General features: G+C 42.3%; 4 protein-coding genes across 4 annotated transcripts; all 4 read left to right on the forward strand.

The window, feature by feature from the left end:
* The first annotated feature begins 525 nt into the window (after positions 1–525).
* LOC125365336 (keratin-associated protein 9-8-like) lies at positions 526–1,038 on the forward strand. Its single transcript, XM_048365342.1, has one exon. It carries the CDS (start codon positions 526–528, stop codon positions 1,036–1,038), a length of 513 nt encoding a protein of 170 aa, XP_048221299.1.
* Positions 1,039–5,671: 4,633 nt separating this feature from the next.
* On the forward strand, positions 5,672–6,172 carry LOC125365338 (keratin-associated protein 9-8-like). Its single transcript, XM_048365344.1, has one exon. It carries the CDS (start codon positions 5,672–5,674, stop codon positions 6,170–6,172), a length of 501 nt encoding a protein of 166 aa, XP_048221301.1.
* Positions 6,173–10,176: 4,004 nt separating this feature from the next.
* LOC125366269 (keratin-associated protein 9-8-like) lies at positions 10,177–10,590 on the forward strand. Its single transcript, XM_048366857.1, has one exon. The coding sequence runs from the start codon at positions 10,177–10,179 to the stop codon at positions 10,588–10,590; it is 414 nt and encodes a 137-aa protein (XP_048222814.1).
* A 4,688-nt stretch (positions 10,591–15,278) lies between these two features.
* LOC125365348 (keratin-associated protein 9-9-like) lies at positions 15,279–15,587 on the forward strand. The gene has a single exon (XM_048365354.1). It carries the CDS (start codon positions 15,279–15,281, stop codon positions 15,585–15,587), a length of 309 nt encoding a protein of 102 aa, XP_048221311.1.
* The last annotated feature ends 4,485 nt before the right edge of the window (positions 15,588–20,072 follow it).

Below are 20,072 nucleotides of genomic sequence, written 5' to 3' on the forward strand. Positions count from 1 at the left end.
TATGGAGAAAAAATTATGTCACAGGCATTCTCTACCCAAGAACTTTTTGACAAAACTCGCAGGACATGTACAGTTTTTGCTGCAGAAACACATGTCTATTGTAGTCTTGAATAAATAGACTTTGCTGATGAACAGACATGAACACACATCATAGTCCTCTGCATAGAAACACCCAACCCCGTACAGCCAAAGGAACAATTTGAGGAAGGGGAAGTTGCTACCAGAGGCATCATATGATCACATGAAGATGAGAGCAGGAACAAAGTTGATGATTTCTACAATTATTCCAATGAGTTATCCACAATTAACCACATAAAGCATACATTTCAAATGATATCTAATACTTAAGAAAGCAATCTGCACCCCAGGTCATTTCCTCATAAGCCCTGAAAAACAAACAACAAGGAAAAGCCCTGCAAGATTCTTGTCTACCTAGCAGCATATAAAAAGCCCCAGAACCAAAGAAGCTGTCAGAACTTGGGAATCTCCCCTGTGAACAGAAGCCCCTCCCCCACACCTGCCACCATGACCAACTGCTGCTCCCCTTGCTGCCAGCCCACCTGCTGCAGGACCACCTGCTGCAGGACCACCTGCTGGAGACCCACTTGTGTGACCAGCTGCTGCCAGCCCTGCTGCCAGCCCAGCTGCGGCGGCTCCAGCTGCTGCCAGCCTTGCTGCCAAACCACCTGCTGCACAACCCGCTTCAGACCCACCTGTGTGAGCAGCTGCTGCAGCACACCCTGCTGCCAGCCCTGCTGCTGTGTGTCCAGCTGCTGCCAGCCCTGCTGCCAGCCCCGCTGCTGCGAGTCCAGCTGCTGCCAGCCCCGCTGCTGCGAGTCCAGCTGCTGCCAGCCTTGCTGCCAGTCCAGCTGCTGCCAGCCTTGCTGCCAGCCCTGCTGCCAGTCCAGCTGCTGCCAGCCAGTTTGCTCTGGACCTGTGTACTGTACAAGAACCTGCTACTACCCTACATGCGTCCGTGTGCCTGGTTGTCTGTCCCAGGGCTGTGGATCCAGTTGCTGCCAGCCCTGTAGCTGCTGATCAACTCACCATAGAACCACTTCCTGCCTAGAATAACCTTCCATTCAGACCTGCCAGTTACACTGTGGGAAGCCCACTGCCCTGTCTGCCTACCAGACACACACTGTCATCCAACTTCCAATCATCTTCTTGTGAGCAGATTTGTGTTCCTATCCACTCTGATAATCTCGTCATTCAACCTTGATTCTTGGTCTTAGTCTTGGAAAAGTGAGGATTGTCTTCTATAGTAAGAAGTTAAAAAAGAAGGAAAGCAGACACCCATAACCATCTTACTGTATCTTTGCAATACCAAAAACCTGTCATGTTGTTTCCAAATGCTCATCATTTTCCTGACCCTGCTTGTGACTTTTACATGACAACCTTGTGTTGTCTCCCTTGTTGAAAAAGCATTGCCTCTTAACTTACTAATAAAGGATTCACTAAATTACCCCATCTATGATGGTTTGTTTTGCACTTCACATTATTATCTCATAATATTACCTACATCACATCATTGTCCCAAATTTGGTACATTAGTCAGACTATCTTTCATTACTGCGACTAAAATACCTGTAAAACATCTTACAGGCGGAAAGATTTATTGAGCTCATGGCTTCAAAGAGTCCATCCATTGTGGGTTGGACCCACAGACTTGGAAGGAACATTCTAGGCTCAGGACGATCTTCAGGATGTTTATGGTAGACAGGAAGCAGAGCAAAGATGGAACTTGAGACCAGACATAATCTTCATAGACATGCAACTGGTAGAGCATTTCTTCCAGCTAGCTCTCATCTCCCAAAGATTCCAGAACTTCCCCCCAAAATGTCACCAACTGGGATCTAAACCTGGAACACGTGAACCTGCAAAGACATTTCTTACTCAAACCATCACATGTAAGCAAACCAGTACAAGTGGAGGAACCTGCAGCATGGCGTGTAGCTAATGATGGACAGATCTGCTCTAGAGCCCAGGATGTCTCATTCCAGCCCTGGCATAGTCATGAGTGCAGTTTTATATACTAAAATGTTGTTCAATCTAGTGGAAAATCCAGTTCCTTATGTTTTAAATTTATTTTCCTTTAACAAGGCTCTTCTCAATTCATTTCCCAAAGCTTGGTAATGATAACCACATAGTAAGAGCCTTCATGGTTTCTTAAGAGCACTAGTGAATGGTGTGAAATCTTTATTGTCTCAGTTTCTTGCCAGCCAATAGTAAACTCCATTAATTTTTATTGATTGTTTATTGTTGTTCCTACCACAGTCTGGAACTTTGATGTGAGAAGCTCATCAGAAAGAGTTTCTTGATGTTATGTAAATAGCATTATTCATGTCAACATTGTTTTAGTCACCTGTACAAATAGCCATCAGGTAGTAAGTCATGCTCTAAAACAAAGGCCAAATTTCATTTGAACTTAGACTTGGGGAGATAATTGCTTTCAGGTCAAAATATTATTAAGGAAATAAAGTAATGACAAATCCTGGGATTCACAGTAACAGGGAAATGGGCCTATCAGCCTTTGATCCTTCCATAATCTCCTTAAAGATCAAAGTAGCTCCTGGAATTTGGGGGAAAGAAAGACCAGCCAACTGAGGTACATGAGAGCCAAAAAACAAGTATTTGAGGTAAGAGAGACTGAGAGAGAAGTAGGCAACACTAGGACCCATGGTTGACAAGGGTGCAGTGCTAAAAGAGTTATCACTAGGCTTCCTAGGAAAGAAAATAACAATTGACAATGTTATAGCTAATATTGCTATATGGAAAGGAAAAATACAAGAATAAAGAATAAATCACTAGGGCCACCTCCTATGAGATCACTCGATTGGCAGCAAGGTTTGTATGGAGACAAGTGAGGGAAATGTTGGACTTTTCAGTGGTTCTGTGACCATTATATACCCACCTAAGGCAGAAAGGAAAATCGACCCCAATCTCAAACAGAAACCAACACCAGGAATACTACATACATGAAAGTAAATGGTAGGGCAGTAGCATTTCTAGGATTTAATATAGAGTAATACCCAATGGTATGGGTAATAATCAATTATATAAAAAGCAGGAAGCATTATAAGTACCAGAGAAGCCTGATTGGCTATAAAATAATAAATTAAATGGGAGGGTCTAGGCAAGAAACAGAGACGTGACTCAGGTGGTAGAGCACTAGCCATGAGTGAAAAAGCCAAGTAACAATGCCTTGAATTCTGTATACACACACACACACACACACACACACACACACACACACACACACCACAGAATTAAGAGTTACAATCACAGAGTAAGAAAGGATATTGATCAAGCAAAATATGAGCAAAAGCAGGATCCAGAATACATAAAGAACTTCAATGAGAAGTAAGAGAAAGATGATGTAACATTATAAATTTAAGACATGATCTAAACTTCACAAAAGCAAATGCCAATGTCCATTAAGCTTATGGAGCTTCAACACATTCACCTTCACAGAACTGAGGCAGCACAACATTGATGGTATGAGAATCAACTTTCCAGTACTGCAACAAAATGCCTAAGACCAATAAGTTAAAAGGAGAATATGCTTATTTTCATGGTTCCAGATACTTCAATGCATGGTCACTTTGGGGTCTCTGATGAAGCAGTATGTCATGATAGAAACAAGGTTCAAAGAAGAGCTACTCACCTCCTGATGGCCAAGAATCAATGAGAAAGAAAGGAAAAGAATCCCAAGATTCCAGAGCCTATCCAGGAAGTAGGAAAAGCCTACAACCTCTAAGTAGGCCCCACCCTTAAATTTGCCACCACCACCCAAATAGGCCAACAGGTGGGAACCAAGCTTTCAATACACGAGCTTTGGGTGAACTTAAGGTACAAACCATAACAAATGCACAACCAAAATAGTTAAAAGTTCTGAGTGAAAATTATCAGACATAAAGCAAGGAGGAAGAAGCAGAGGTGTGGCTCAAGTGGTAGAGCACCAGCCATGAGTGGAAAAAGCCAAGCAAGAGTGTGATTACCTGAGCTTAAGCCCCAGTAATGGTACGCCCACACACGCCCCCCCCACACACACCCCACATTATAAAGCAAAGTGGATAATACATGCTAGGGCATTTTATTGCAATTTTTTTGAAAAAGAAATATTTGGGACTATTTCCTAATGTGAATCATATATACAATTTTTTTTTTTTAGAATCCAGAAACTTCAGCATGAGAATAAATCCACAGAAATGCATGCATATGTGGGCCATGATTTGACAAATATATTCATAGAATCATGATTCCCAAAGGTCCTAATCATGACAAAATGTCCACCAACAATAGAAATCATCCAACTTGTGGTCTCAGCAAGCAACGATATGAAACTATCCATTAAAAAAATAATAATAACCAAATGACTACTGTATGGGGTTTGGGGGGAAGGTCCATAATCTCAACACACAAAGTTCTGAGGAAAATAAAAGAAACCCTCAAAGAATATGCTCCTTAATTTCAACTTGGATAAAGTTCAAAGATTGGAAATTTTATTCTAAGTTAACATATTAGTTACCTTAGGAAGGCGGGAAAAGATAATAGCAAGGAAAAACAGGAAGAAGGCTACTACAGTATGAGGCCAGATATCCGACATGATTTGTGAACATTATTTCTTTAGTTATATTTTAAGATATACATTAAAATAAATTTCCTTCTTTGTCTCTCTGCCAGTCCATCTGTCCTACCTCTCTGTCTCTCCTCCTCCTCCCCTCACCTCTTCTTCTTAACACTCTTCCTCTACCTTCTCCTCCTCATTCTCTTCTTTCTTGCTCTCTTTTCCTTTCACTACTTGAAATCAGAGTCTTGTGCTTGCTACGCAGGCACTGTATCACTTCAGCAAAGACCCTAGGCCACCTCCTCTTGAACTATATTATACATCAATTTCTTTGAAAATGAGGGTACCTAATATACAGTCACATGGCATATGCGCTCCTCAGTTTTCTCAAAGTAACATACATGTGCGGATGTCCAGTCTGAGAGGATTTATCCTACTGGTAAATAGGCTTATGATCTAAATGGATGGATGTACTCAGATTCTCTGTGTTTTGTTTTTGCTTTTGTGCTCAGGCTTTGGTGCTGATGTGTGTATGAAAAGATTGGGTCGCCCCTCATCTACCCTAGGTATTCTTTCATAGAACTGGTACCACAGGGACAACACTTTTGACAGAAAGACACGCACATTGTGGTTGACTAAGCTGGCTTTTTTAGTGAACAGACTTGGATACAGGGACAGATCCAAGTGGTCACCGTGAACATAGCACCATCACCCTCCACCCTGCGGACACCCTACAGTCTCCAAAAGAACAAGCCGAGGAAGGACAGCTCATAGGCTCTTCCCTGCATGCAGGAAGTATCATGTGACCCGACTGATATCAGAGCAGGAACAAGATTGATCAATTCTAGAAATATGCAAATGAATTATCTACAATTTACTACTTAAAACATAATTTTCAAAGTATTTCCAGTTCCAGTCCAGGCAACAACTTCCTTCTCAGGCCATTTCCCCCTATGAGCCACAGAAAACAAACAAGGAAAAGCCCTGCTCATTGGTCCTAACACAGCCTGCCTAGAGTATAAAAGCCCCGGGATTGAAAGAACTTGTCAGAATCCAGGAAACTAAGCTGCAAACAGGGATCCATCCTCCATCTAAGATACCATGACCAACTGCTGCTCCCCTTGCTGCCAGCCCACCTGCTGCAGGACCACCTGCTGCAGGACCACCTGCTGGAGACCCACCTGTGTGACCAGCTGCTGCCAGCCCTGCTGCCAGCCCAGCTGCGGCGGCTCCAGCTGCTGCCAGCCTTGCTGCCAAACCACCTGCTGCACAACCCGCTTCAGACCCACCTGTGTGAGCAGCTGCTGCAGCACACCCTGCTGCCAGCCCTGCTGCTGCGTGTCCAGCTGCTGCCAGCCCTGCTGCCAGCCCCGCTGCTGCGAGTCCAGCTGCTGCCAGCCCCGCTGCTGTGAGTCCAGCTGCTGCCAGCCCTGCTGTGAGTCCAGCTGCTGCCAGCCCTGCTGCCAGCCCAGCTGCTGCCAGCCAGTTTGCTCTGGACCTGTGTACTGTACAAGAACCTGCTACTACCCTACATGCGTCTGTGTGCCTGGTTGTCTGTCCCAGGGCTGTGGATCCAGCTGCTGCCAGCCCTGTAGCTGCTGATCAACTCACCATAGACCCACTACCTGCCTAAAATAACCTTCCATTCAGACCTGCCAGTTACCCACACTGTGGGAAACCCACTGCCCTGTCTCTGCCTATCAGACGCACACTGTCATCCAACTTCCAGTCATCTTCTTGTGAGCAGATTTGTGAGCTTGCTCGGGAAGTATGTTCCTATCCACTTCGATGGTCTCTTTACTCTGCTCCCTAGCTGTCAGTATCATCTGTTCTTGACCTAGCTCATGGTCTTGGCCTTCAAAAAGGGATTATTGCCTTCTACATTAAGAAGTTAAAAAGAAAGCTAGATAGCCATCCCCAGACATATCTTATTAGGTCTTACAATGGTAAATAACTATCATTTGTTTCAATATGATTTACATTTTTGTAACCTGTTTTCTATCTCTTAAAACATCTTTGTATTTCTCCCTTAGCTAAAAGGGCATTGCCCATTTCTTTCCTAATAAAGTTTTCACTACATTGCTTCCTATGTTATGTTCTATGTCATTTCCATGACTTTGGTTTTGCCTCTGAGATTGTTATCTATATCACATCACATGAAAAATTTGCACAGAAGCGTGGTGAGTTCAGTGGCCTGCATCATGTGATGTGATGATAGACAGAATCAAGTGCAAGATCTGGGCTTTCTTACTCAAGCTCAGGTGCTCAGGTACAGCTTACATGATAAATAGAAATGATACCAGTGACCTGTTACTGGAGAGATCATGCACTTCAGGTTGACCTGTTACTGGAGAGATCATGCACTTCAGGTTGCCCTCTGGCTTGGGAGTCTGAAATCCCTTACATTTTTCAAGTCATTTTCTACTTTCAAAACTCTTCCCCATTCATGGCTCCCTGGTAACTAGAAGCAGTGTAATAAGAGCAACAGTGATTTTTAGAACTCCAGTAAACATCAGGGATGGTAGGTCACATCTGTAATCCCAGCTACTGGGCAATCAGAGACCAAGAGGACTGTAGCTCAAGGCAGCCCATATACCACTGAGGCCCCATCTCAACCAACAAGCTAGTTGTAGGCATGCACCTATTGTCCAGCTACCAAGAAAGCATAGATAGGAGGATCTTATCTGAGGCTGGCCCTAGACCAAAGTAAACATGAGAATCTATCCAAAACCTAACAACAACAACAAAAGGCATAAGGATGTGGCTCAATTAATAAGAGTATTGCATGAAGCACTGAGTTCAAATACCAGTATGTGCCACTAAAAAAGAACCCTAGTAAGTGTGAACTTCTATATTGTCTGAGTCTCTACCAAGCCAGTGGTAAATGCTTGAAATATTTTTGATCGTCCATTGGGTTCTCACCACTCTACTGGGACTATGATACAAAAGAAACATCTAGAAAAGTCTTCTGATTACCTAAAGAATAGCCATGAGAGAGTTGTGTCTGATGAAATATAGACCAAATTTCATTTGTACTCAGACTTTGAGAGATTATTTGTTCCTAGATCAAAATACTATTAAAGAAATTAAATGACAACTCATTGAAATCAAGGTAACAAAAGTGCTTATCAGCCTTTGATCCTTCTATAAACTCTAGACTGAAAAGAGGGAAATAACTCCCTAAAATTTTTGAGAAGGGAAGACCAGTTGACTTAAGGAAATGAAAGTCTAAGATTCTGGAATACAAAAATATAAGGAAAGAAAGATAGTGAAAGGAGTGTGTGGGGCTGGGCATATGGCCTAGAGGCAAGAGCGCTTGCCTCGTATACATGAAGCCGTGGGTTCCATTCCTCAGCACCACATATATAGAAAACGGCCAGAAGTGGCACTGTGGCTCAAATGGCAGAGTGCTAGCCTTGAGCAAAAAGAAGCCAGGGACAGTGCTCAGGCCCTGAGTCCAAGGCCCAGGACTGGCCAAAAATAAAAATAAAAATAAAAAGGAGTATGTACTGCCAAGAGCCGTGATTGGATGAATGCAGTCTAAAGGTTTGAATACCAGACCTTCAGAGAAAGGGAACAAACAACAACATAGAACTCAAGTACTTGGTAATGAGAGGGCTGATACTCCTACAAGGAAGAAGAAAAGAAAGGTAAGAGATGACTAGGGCCCCTTTCTCAGAGGCACAGTGTTTCTTCCATACCTAACTTGACTTGGTTCAGGAAATGTGTGGTCTTCTCAAATGCAAAGTCTAAAAGTTCCTTGCAGGCACTTTCCAGCAGTCTAACTAGAACTGATTTGCAAAGAGAGAAAAAGCATAACCCACAAGGGTTGTTTGTTGGTTGGTGGGTTTGTTGTTTCTGTTGCAGAAAGTAGAACACAGGGCTCAAAGGGCTGAGTACTGAATGGCACCTGCTTCAAACATTTTTTCAAAAAATATGAATCTCACGTAGGAATGGAAAACCCATAGGACTATGGATTAGTCCATGGAGAAGCAACTCAGGTATTGATCAAACATAAGGCAGGGAGAACAGTCATTTGTATGTGTTGTAGCAGTTTGTTTTGGAAAAAAGGAAGTATGGATCTACTAATGTGCATAATTTAGAACACAGAAATTAGGAATCTCATTCCAAGAATATAGTCACAGGAATGCATGCACTCATTGACCAAGATGACAGCAAAAAGATCCCTGAGATCATGATTCACCCAAACGCTAATGATGGAAAAATGTCCATCAACAAGAGAAGCATAAATAAGTTGTTTTCCTGTTATCCAAAGATAAGATCAGATCATTGGAAATGAACAAATGCCTCCTTATACAAAGTGAATGAATCTTTCAAACATTTTGTGTGCCAGTAGTGGAGCCTGAATGCAGGGCCTGAGTGCTGTTTCTAAGCTTTTTTTTTGCTCAGAGCTAGTGCTCTATCACTGGATTCACAGCGCCATGTCCTGGGTTTTGGTGGTTAATTGGTGGTAAAAGTCTCACAGACTTTCCTCTTGCCTGGGATGGCTTCGAACCGCAATTCTCAGATTTCAGCCTCCTGAGTAGCTAGGATTATAGGCATGAACAACTAGTACCTGACAATACAAGAGTAATTTTTATCAGAAGATACCATGTTTGTTTGTTTTTAAAAAGTATAGACTACATAGTTTCAATTTGGATAAAGTTCAAAACTTGCTACAACTATAGTAGACCAAAAAAGAAACTAGTTGCTATAGGGAAGAGAGGGATAAGGAAAAACATGAGGTCCTGGCGTGAATGATGGGCACACTACTCTCTGTCACATTTGATCAATCGATACATAAACATGTGTGTCCTTGTCACACAGTACATTATGCCTTGATTTCCTTGAGAATGATAAACAGTGTGGTGTCATCATAGGGAATATAAATGTCTTAGTTTATAGAAACAGCAAGCAAAGAAGAAATGTCTGCCTGAGACGGCCCACCCTGCTGATAAACTCTAGGAGAAATCCAAATGGATGCTTTCTGAAAACACTGCATCTTCTTTTTGCCTCTCTCCTCGGTCCTTGGTGCTGATGTATATATGGAAAAAGATGGTGCCACATCTTTTGTGTTAAAAACAAGTATAACACAAACAAGGTTTTCTCAGTCAGACATACTTGTAGTCTTGAATAAACGGGTTTTTGGCTGAACCCATCTGGACACAGACATGGGTTCGAGTTGCCACTGTGAACACAGGGACATCACAGACATGTCCCAGTCTCTCCACAGAGGGTGGGGGAAAGCATGCTGAGGAAGGAGAAGTTGCAGCTCCTCCTCTGGCCACAGGAACTGTCATGTGACCCCAAATGATGACTACAATAGGAAGCATGATGCTGGTGACTTCTAGAAATACTCTCCATGAATTATCCACTATTAATTGCTTATTGGATGATTTCCAAAAGATTTGTAATACTTGGGGGAAAACTTCCCCCCATAGCCATTTGCCCATGAACCCACAGAAAACAAACAACAACAAGGAAAAGTCCTGCTCTCTCATTGGTTCCCACACCAGTGCCCAGTGTATAAAAAGCCCCAGAATCAAAGAAGCTGTCAGAACTTGGTAATCTCCCCTGTGAACAGAAGCCCCTCCACACCTGCCACCATGACCAACTGCTGCTCCCCTTGCTGCCAACCCACCTGCTGCAGGACCACCTGCTGCAGGACCACCTGCTGGAGACCCACCTGTGTGACCAGCTGCTGCCAGCCCTGCTGCCAGCCCTGCTGCCAAACCACCTGCTGCACAACTCGCTTCAGACCCACCTGTGTGAGCAGCTGCTGCAGCACACCCTGCTGCCAGCCCTGCTGCTGTGTGTCCAGCTGCTGCCAGCCCTGCTGCCAGCCCCGCTGCTGCGAGTCCAGCTGCTGCCAGCCCTGCTGCTGCCAACCCTGCTGCCAGCCCAGCTGCTGCCAGCCAATTTGCTCTGGACCTGTGTACTGTACAAGAACCTGCTACTACCCCACATGTGTCCGTGTGCCTGGCTGCCTGTCCCTGGGCTGCGGATGCACCTGTTTCTAACCTTGTTGCTGTTGACCCTCATCCCTGTCTCACATTGCAGCTTCCCATCTACCAACCCAAGCCCAGCAATAACATGACTGCCAGGCTTTGCTACCATCAACCATTCACTGGTTGTGTTCTTACAAAGGACAGGTCTCCTTGATAGGGAAAAATTTACTTCATTGGCTGTTCAACTCTTTGCCGGCTGATCTGTGTTCTTGCTCCTGGTCTATGTTATCTGCTTTTGACCTTGAGTCATGTTCTCAGATGTTGAAAAGTGACCTATGTCCTTTTGCTCTAAACAACCTGAAAAACAAGCTGACAAATATCTAGTCCCTTTCCTAACTCTTCTCAGTGATGGATATTTCCTCACTGGACTTTTATCCTGTGGCTTATTCTTCTCCATGCTATGCTTATCTTTAAAAAAAAATTGTCTTCTTGGTGATGAGGGCCCTGTGTATTCTACTTGCATTTATTTCCTAATAAATCTGTACTCCTTTACATGTCTCTGTGTTTTGTTTTTTGTTTCTATGGCACTTTATGCCTAAGGCCTTACATTCACTGTTCCCTGCTTCTAGTATTCCTTTGTAGCCACACAATAACCTGAAAAAAATGTTCAGGGCCAAGAATATCTTTGGTGATCAGTAAGTGAGAAAACCTACTTGTCCAATGTCATTGGGCCTGGCATCTTAGGCCTCTTATTGTATCTGACAGGTACACTAATATATCTATTTCTCTCCAAGCAGAACGGACTGACCCTGGGCGGGTTTCACTCTTTGTCCAGCTTTGCCTTTCTCTTGTAGATAAAAATCAACACTTTCCTCTGCAAGGTAGTTTTCTGTGTACAGGTAGATGAAAGTGAAGAACACAGACACACACACACACACACACACACACACACACACACACACACACACACTACTAGATACTGCCAAAATATACAGTGAGCGTGAGGGAGATGTGAATAGGCATTCTGGAAACCACAACACTAAGGGTTTAGAGTACTGTAGGCCACGCCTGCCTCTGAGAGGAAAGTTAGGTCCAAGAGCAGGCTACCATCTTGTTGCAAGCTGCCAGAAAGAGAAACACAGAATTTTATTGGCTTCTGAAGAGCCTGCCTCACCCAGCATGCTAACCACTTCTAGAATTCCATGGCAGAGAACCCCTTTACTGGTCTGAGGTATTGAAGGAAGCCTCTGGCTAATTATTAGCCAACCCAGTTGAGATTTCAGTCATCCAAATATGATAAGCCTGCTACACTTAACAGAATTAGTTAAGAGAAGTCAAAAAGTAGTGAAAAGCCCTACAAAAGAATCTTAATCCCAGAGGTGTTATTATTATCATACTATATTATTTTAAATGCCTAGCTTTCAATAAAAGTTAACATGAAAAAAATAGAAGAAAGTTTAGTCCACACACAAGAGAATGATAAAGTTTGTCAACCAATACATGTTTCATGCATATGAATCTTGGCTCTCTTATGGAACCTTTCACCTGAGGGGAGAAATGAAGCCACATAAAATCAATCAAAGCTGTATTTTAGGTGTAATAACCAAAGGTAAAATAATAAATCTTATGGAAGACAATAAACAACATCTTCATGATACTGGGTTTCTTAAAGACTTACAATAAGTCTAAATAAAACTATTATATGGAGCCAGGCACAAGTGGCTCACACCTATAATCCTAGCTACTCAGGAGGCTGAGATCTGAGGATCATGGTTCAAAGCCAGCCCAGGCAAGTAAGTCTGCGAGACTCTTCTCTGCAATAAACTACTCAGAAAAAGCTGGAAGTGGCTGTGGCCCAGGTGGCAGAGTGCTAGCCCTGAGCACCGAGAGGCTCAGGAACAGGATCCAGGCCCTGAGTTCAGGCCCCAGGACTGGCAAAAAAATTAAAAACAAAAAAGTAAAAAACAACAACAACAAAAAAAACATTATTGTATTGAACATGTGAATCTCTTCTTGCTATAAGACAATTAAGAGAGGGAAGACATGTAACACAAAATGGCAAAAAGAAATTAAACAGTATATCTACATATGTAAAGATTTCTAGAGGCTTCTATCACCAATCCATGTAACTTATTGGCATAGGCAGTAACTTTCTAAATAGAATGCCAACAGCTCCTCAAATAAGAGCAAGTGATGGTAGATGTGATTGCATCCAAACTAAAAAGCTTCTGCACAGCAGAGGAAATATTCATTAAAGGGACAGCCTCAGAATGGGAGAGAATCCTTGTCAGCTATACATGACAAGAAGCTAGTGACCATGATCTACAGGAAGCTTAACAACCTAAACTGTCAAAGAACCAACTATCCAACCAACAAATGGACAAATAAACTAAACAGACAATTCTTGAAAGAAGAAGTTTGAATGGCTAATAAATCCCTAAGTACTCAGTATCCCTGGTCATTAAGGAAAACAAAGAGATCCTGAGATTTCATCTCACTCCAGTCAGAATGACCAAGGTTGAGAACACAAACAGATGCTGATAAGAATGGGGATGGGGTGTTGGGGGGGAGAACACATATATGCTTGGTTGAAACTGCAACCTGTCTGTCTCATTGGGGTTTGTATCTGGTTTCGTACCACATACAAACCATGTTGCTTGTGTTATTATAACTTTGTAATATCAATTGAAGTCCAACATTGTGATATCTCCAGCATTGCTTGAGGGGTTTTTTTTGGTTACTCAGAGTCTCCTGTGTTTGTGTAGATATTTAAGAATTAATTTTTCTATTTCTGTGAACAATGATATTGGCATTTTGATGGGGATTGCATTGAATCGATTGCTTTTGGCAAGACAGCCACTTTCATGATATTAATTCTACCAATCTGTGGGCACAGGAAGTCTTTCTATCTTCTGGAGTCTTCTTTAATTTTATTCTTTAAGGCTTTATCATAGAAGTCTTTCACCTGCTTGATTAAGTCGATTCCTAGATTTTTTTTTTTTGAGACTACAGTAGATGGAATTGTTCTCCTGATTCTTTGTTCAGCCTGTGTGTTGCTGGTATCCAGAATGTCTGAGGTGTGGTACTCATGGGAGGGGGTAGGGTAAATGGAGAGGATGACTCTTGGGTGAGTATAGTCACAACACTTCACAAACATGTATGAAAGTGGAACAATAGAGTGTATTGAGATTGTTTGGGGAAAGTGCCATAAAGGAGAGTCACAGAGGGGGTAAGTCTGATCAAGCTACGTGGTATGCATACATGGGCATACCAATATGAAACCAATGAAATGGATGCCAATAAATGTGGAAAAAGTATACATATTAATGGTTTTCACACATAACACTATCATATATGTGTATACCATGCATTGTTCATATTTATCCCTCTCCAGCTCTTCATTCACTGGAAGATTTTAGAGCAATAACAATAAGTGAAATACATGAAGCTCGTTATTCTAATATGCAGAAAAAAGTAGCCAGTTTTGTATTATGTATTTCACTCATATACAGACTGTCACACTATAATATTGTACTGACCTACAATATCAGAAGTTAATAGACTGATTATCTACCTGTGGATATGGACAAGGTGGTATAGTTTAAAGGAAAAGGAATTATATTCTATTTCTTCAGTGATTATAGTGACACGAATGTACCAAATTTTGTGATGACCTCTTAAGTTGGGAACTCATAACTGGAGCATTGTATCAATGAAGGTGTAAACAAAAAAGTTTGAGTGGTACTAGCATTGACAGATAATTCCAGTATCATAGCCTCTAATCTAGTTCCTTTGTTAACAAGAAAAACCACAAAAGAAAGAAAATAACAATTGTGCAACCAGTCACCCCAGCACATAGATCTTTTAAAATATTTTTTATCTTTAAATAGTTGCACAAAGGAGCTGCCATTCAACAGAGCCATTGGTGAATACAGTGCCTTCTGATCACTGTCACTCCTGATATTCTCACCCACACCTCCCACCTCATTCTTCCCTCACTTTCCTTAATTTTTAGGTTATGCATTAAAGTTTTGCCACTTAACAAAGCAATTTACTTTTACAATGCATCTTGATCTGTGTCATCCCTTGATGGGGGAGGGGGTGAAAATTAGTATTTTCTAAGTCCAGGTCCAATCTTTCTGCTTCTACCTGCTATGCTTTTGCTGTATAACTGGAAACTCATTTTTACCACATATCCCTTTCCCAGCGTATCTGACATACAAGCAGGGTTATTTATACAGAGTAGATGCCTGTACCGGTTTGGACTCTGATTTATGTACCCACACAGACATGAAACCAGACATTCAGTGCAGCACTGTGAACATAACACAATCAACCCCACCCCCACCCCAACCCAGAGATAATCAAAGTCTAGTCAGGGGAACAAAGCCCCACAGAGGAAACAGTACTTAACAGGAGCTACCACATGATCAGATTGTTGATGACTGCAAGAAAGATGCTGATGACATAACGCCTTCCTTTTATCTGGAAAAGGCCTCTATGAGTTACAGCTAATTAGGAAAAGATTAAACACTTTCAAAAGACTCATACCATTTAAGGAGAAAAAAGAAAAAACTTCCTCCATGTCAGTTCCTACACCGAATACAAAAAAAACAACATAAACAAGAAACCAGGAAAATGTTTACTGATTGGTCTGAATTCGGGAGGCCAAGTATATAAAACGTCCAGATCAGAAGGAAAAAGGCACCACATTCCAAAATACTAACCGTGAAAGGAGTCCACTACCCACACCTGCCACCATGACCCATTCCTGCTGTTGCCCTTGCTGCCAGCCCACCTGCTGCCAGTCTACCTGCTGTAGGACCACCTGCTGGAGACCCACCTGTATGACCAGTTGCTGCTGCCAGCCCTGCTGCCAGCCCAGCTGCTGCCAGCCATGTTGCCAACCCGGCTGTTGTGAGTCCAGCTGCTGCCAGATCTGCTGCCAGCCAGCTTGCTCTGGGCCTGTGTACTGCACCAGAACATGCTACCACCCCACGTGCGTCCGTGTGCCCGGTTGCCTGTCCCAAGGCTGCGGATCCAGCTGCTGCCAGCCTTGCTGCTGCTGATTAACTCCCAGAAGGACATCCTCCTCCTCACACAACCGTCTGCCACTGGATTTGCTTCAATAGGGAAAAATTCATTTCCAACCCCAGCATGCTGTCCCTGAAGTTTCTATTGTTCAACTGTTTGTTTTGAAATGGGGATGCCGGGTTTAACCTGTGTCATCTTGATCACATAGTGGATAGGGAATTGGGTTTAACTGGTGCCATCTTGTCTTCATGGAGGAGGAAGGTGAAGTCCCACCTCCCAGGTGATGGGAGTGCCCAAATTCCTAGAAGCAGGGGCAGGGACTCAGAGGATAATAGGTTACTGAGCCTGTCGGTCCTGTGCCTGGAACACGAGAGACCCTGAAGCTCCCTGTGATCCTACCCCCTGGCCCAACCCTATTTAGGCCAAGACCAGCTCAGGTGCCATTACTCTGGGTATCATATTCCTGTGTCTCCTGGCTCCTGGCTCTATTCTGGACTTCATGGCGTCCCACTTCAGCTCCCCATTGGGGCTGATATAGTTTGTTGGTATTGTTTTTCTACTCTTTCTTTCCTCTCCTGTTCTCATGGCTCAGTTTTCTGACCATGTTAAGTGTATCCAAAGGGCTGCAGGTCTTTGTGACAGGAGTCCACCTGCAGTCACTGACTTTCCAGTAAGGACTCCCAATTCGACCTCTCAAAATGTGGTTTCTCTTAACTGAATTACTTTACAATAGTTGGAACCCTTAAGAGTCAGCGTGTGCAGAGTACCTCATCCTGATTTTATTCTACCCTATGTCCTGGGGATTAGTGAGAACTTTCCTATAGGCTTAGTGGGGCATTAGGGTATCATCTGACTCAGAGCCAATATCTTCATATCTTTCTCTCCCAGTTACTCAGGAAGACAGTCTCCCAACTCTCTCCTAGATGCCTGGAAATGACGGATGATCTTTACAGTCCTGTTTTCTTTTCAGTGTATTCACATTTTCCCATATCATGCTTTTTACTTTTCATACTCACTTCGGGTTATCTTCCCAACAACAGGGATTGTTGGCTACATTTTTAAAAATAAATAAATTTGGAACCATTTTTCATACTATTTTTGTTTCCTTTTATTGCATAGCATTCTTAATGTAGAATCCCAAACATACTGCATACTGAGTCAAGTTTCTGGCAGAGGGTCAGGGTCATGGCAGAGTGAATCAGCTCTGCCATGTTTATTTCATATCAGCCAAGACGTGAACACAGAAGTGTTCAATGACAGTGTAGTGCCTTCAGAAACACCCTCAGGAACTTTCTTCCTTCAACTAGAATTTACCTCCTAGTAGTTCTTCAACATGAACTCGCCAGTGGGCAAGTCCACCAATGAGGTTGAGCTCTGATACAGTTTTGTCTAGGAAACATTAAATATATATATAATTGAGGATGTAGGCAGAGCCAACAATTTTCCAAATAGGATTCCAGTAGCTTGGGAAATAAGAGCATGTATTGACTAATGGAATTGCAGCAAAGGAAAAGGCTTGTGTACATTGAAAGGAAAAAAAACTCCCAGAATGAAGTGACAACTTAGAGTATGAGAGGAAAATATTTGTTACTACCTATCACACAAAGGATGAATATCCAGAATATATCACAAGTTCAAAAATTAAGAGCCAGTAGAACAAGCAATCTAACCAGCAAATGACAAATAAATTGAATAGTTTTCAAAAGAAGGAGAACAAGTAATTTATCTAGCAAGTGGCAAATGAACACTTTTCAAATACTTTCCCATACATGACGAAAAATCCATAGCCATAAAGGGAATGCAAGCCAAAATCACAGTGAGGCTTTATCTCACCCCAGTCAAAGTGGCAATAATCAAGAAAACAAACAAGACAAAATGGGATGCAGGGACAAGAGGAAGAGGATAGGAGAAATAGTATCAGCAGGAATGTAAATTAGTGTAGCCTCCATGGAAATCATTATGACAGTTCCTCGAAAAGTCTGCAGATAGAAGTACTCAATGATCCTGCTGAGATTTTCCTCCATACTTTCCATTCCTGGGAAACACATCCAAACAAATGTATGTCAACATGCAACAGTATACATGTTTCTGGCAGCAATATTCAAAATAGACAAGCTATAGAGGCAGGCTAAGAGCCCACAACCAATAAATGGATGCTGGTACAAGGCCAGCCCAGGGAAAAACTTCATGCGACCCCCCATTTCAACATATGCATATCTGGCTGAAGGCTATGATCCCAGCTACACATGGAAACATAAATAAGGAGATTATTGTCCAGGCTGGCCCAATAGCACATGCACGTGCACACACACACACACACACACACTAAAAGACCTCCCTGGCAACATTTGCATTTATTCCTTCATGACATAACATTTTAAAGCCAGTTATGGTATTACCTATCATCCGAGTATAATTATATTTTATTAGTGTATATTAGTGGCATAAAATGATGGGTTTCATTAACGTTTCATACATCTCTATAACATATTTTGAGCATGTTCAACATCCCCAGTACCTTTTACTTCTTCATCCACCTCCTGCTTCCACTGCTCCCTTTGAGAACTATTCCACCTTCTATATTCATATTCATTTATATTTAAATTCCACATAGGCGTGTAAACACGGCTGTTCATCTTTCTGTGTCTGGCTTATTTTGCTTAGCAAATCTATTTATAACGCTAGACAACTCAAGAGCTTATTTTATGATCACTTTGAAAATTTAAATTCACAACTCCGAGGAGTTGGTCTCTCTTCCAAAAGTTAAAGAGAAGCTTGTGGGTGGTTTATTATTATTATTATTATTATTATTATTATTATCTTTTAGTAGTTATACAAAAGGGTTTCAAGTCAAAATACCAATTTATGTGTGCAATGCATCTTGACCAATGTCAGGCTTTGTTTTGCATGTGTTTATGGATCAACTGACCTTCTGGTAGCATCATCAGCAAAGTTTGATTCTCCCCATTTTTACATAAGCAGAAAAAAACAAAGGCTAAGGGTGATTAAGTCACTTGTTCACATTATACACCTGAAGGCACCTAGCGAAGGGCCTTGGTAAGGTTAGGATAAAAGCCTAAAGTTGAATATATTTTAACTGAAGTTTCATCTCCCAGCCTCCCTCCAATGTCCTGAGTGCCTAGAGCCAAACTTCCCAGTGCATCCGGCCAAACTGTCCATCCACCTAACTGTCCTTCTGGAACAATCCTTACCTGAGATCTCAGCTTGAATGGAGGATAGAAAGCATCTGGGCATTCTAGTAAACCATTCTGAATTCTATTTTAACAGTGAGAACGTTCTGGCAAGCTTAGTATTAATGAAGCCAATACAATCGAGCCATCTAAAAATTTGTATTAGCAAGGCAGATATACGCTTGTTTGACTGCAACAGTGGTCTCACAGAGCAGAAAGATAATTGCCACATGTGGGGGGAAAAATCTGATTTCTTGGCAAAGGGCTCCTGGAAAGAAGAGAGCTGGATGAGGGTAGAAAAGAGCTCCAAAAGGTCATTCTGAATGTACAGATGTGCATGGTTTCTGGGGAAACAAATTTAGGAAACAAATGTGGCCCAAGAGTTGAAAAAACCTTGAAGGAGCTTTGCAAGGATGGAACAGACCATGTGGCTCTACAAATTTGTAATTAGTAAATTCAGACATTAAGTTTGTCAGTTCCCTAGCAGGCAGATTATCAAGATTCCTTCCATGCCTGGGATTCCTCTGAAACATCCCTAAATTCCTCTGTCTTGCCCTAGATTGCCTAATTATTATTATTACTATTATCAGTCTGGACAGTCCATAAGCATTCAAACACCCAGTGCTATGAGGAAAACAAACCCACTGTCATGATAAATAACATTCTCTTGGAGAGAAAAGTAAAAAGCAAAACAACAACAACAACAACAAAAATAACAACTATCTTCCAAAAGACTTTCAGGACAGAATTTACAAACTCCATACACAAACCAGGATCTGTCTTTTAGACTTGTAGCCCCACAGACTTGGTTTTGTTTACATACCAAGCATACCAAGCTTTCTTGTGGACCAGACTTGCCCTCAGCAAGCCCATAAAGCAGGAGCATCTATTTATTAACATACAGGAGACTTGACTTGCAGGAGCTTCTTAATCACCACACTAGCCAGGAATCAGCACTGGGAGTTAAGGGAGCCAAAGGTCAGAGGGCATTGGACACACTGACTTCATGGTAGGTCTTACCAATGGAATGGAAAAGTCACCTTATAGGGACCAGCTCCCTTTCTCTGTGGCAGTTGCTTGACTGACAGCACTGGGAGCTTTTATTCCAGCACTTGGCTGAATGCTGAGTTTCCATGTGTCCACAACACTTTCATTGTTTTATATACTCAATCAGATCTAAGTCCATTCTTCAGATCTTGAAGCTACCCTTCTATTTAAAGTGACTTGACACAATTTTGTTGTGTGTGGGCCAGAACTGGGGCTTGGACTCAGAGCCTGGGCACCATCCTTAAGCTTTTTTGCTCAAAGCTAGTGCTTTAACACTTGAAC

Source organism: Perognathus longimembris, chromosome 17 (assembly GCF_023159225.1).
Source record: "Perognathus longimembris pacificus isolate PPM17 chromosome 17, ASM2315922v1, whole genome shotgun sequence".
Classification (NCBI taxonomy): Eukaryota; Metazoa; Chordata; class Mammalia; order Rodentia; family Heteromyidae; genus Perognathus; species Perognathus longimembris.

What these genes read in the sequence shown, in the direction of transcription:
- LOC125365348 (XM_048365354.1), top strand. Translation starts at nt 15,279, where the DNA reads ATGACCCATTCCTGCTGTTGCCCTTGCTGCCAGCCCACCTGCTGCCAG.
- LOC125366269 (XM_048366857.1), top strand. Translation starts at nt 10,177, where the DNA reads ATGACCAACTGCTGCTCCCCTTGCTGCCAACCCACCTGCTGCAGGACC.
- LOC125365338 (XM_048365344.1), top strand. Translation starts at nt 5,672, where the DNA reads ATGACCAACTGCTGCTCCCCTTGCTGCCAGCCCACCTGCTGCAGGACC.
- LOC125365336 (XM_048365342.1), top strand. Translation starts at nt 526, where the DNA reads ATGACCAACTGCTGCTCCCCTTGCTGCCAGCCCACCTGCTGCAGGACC.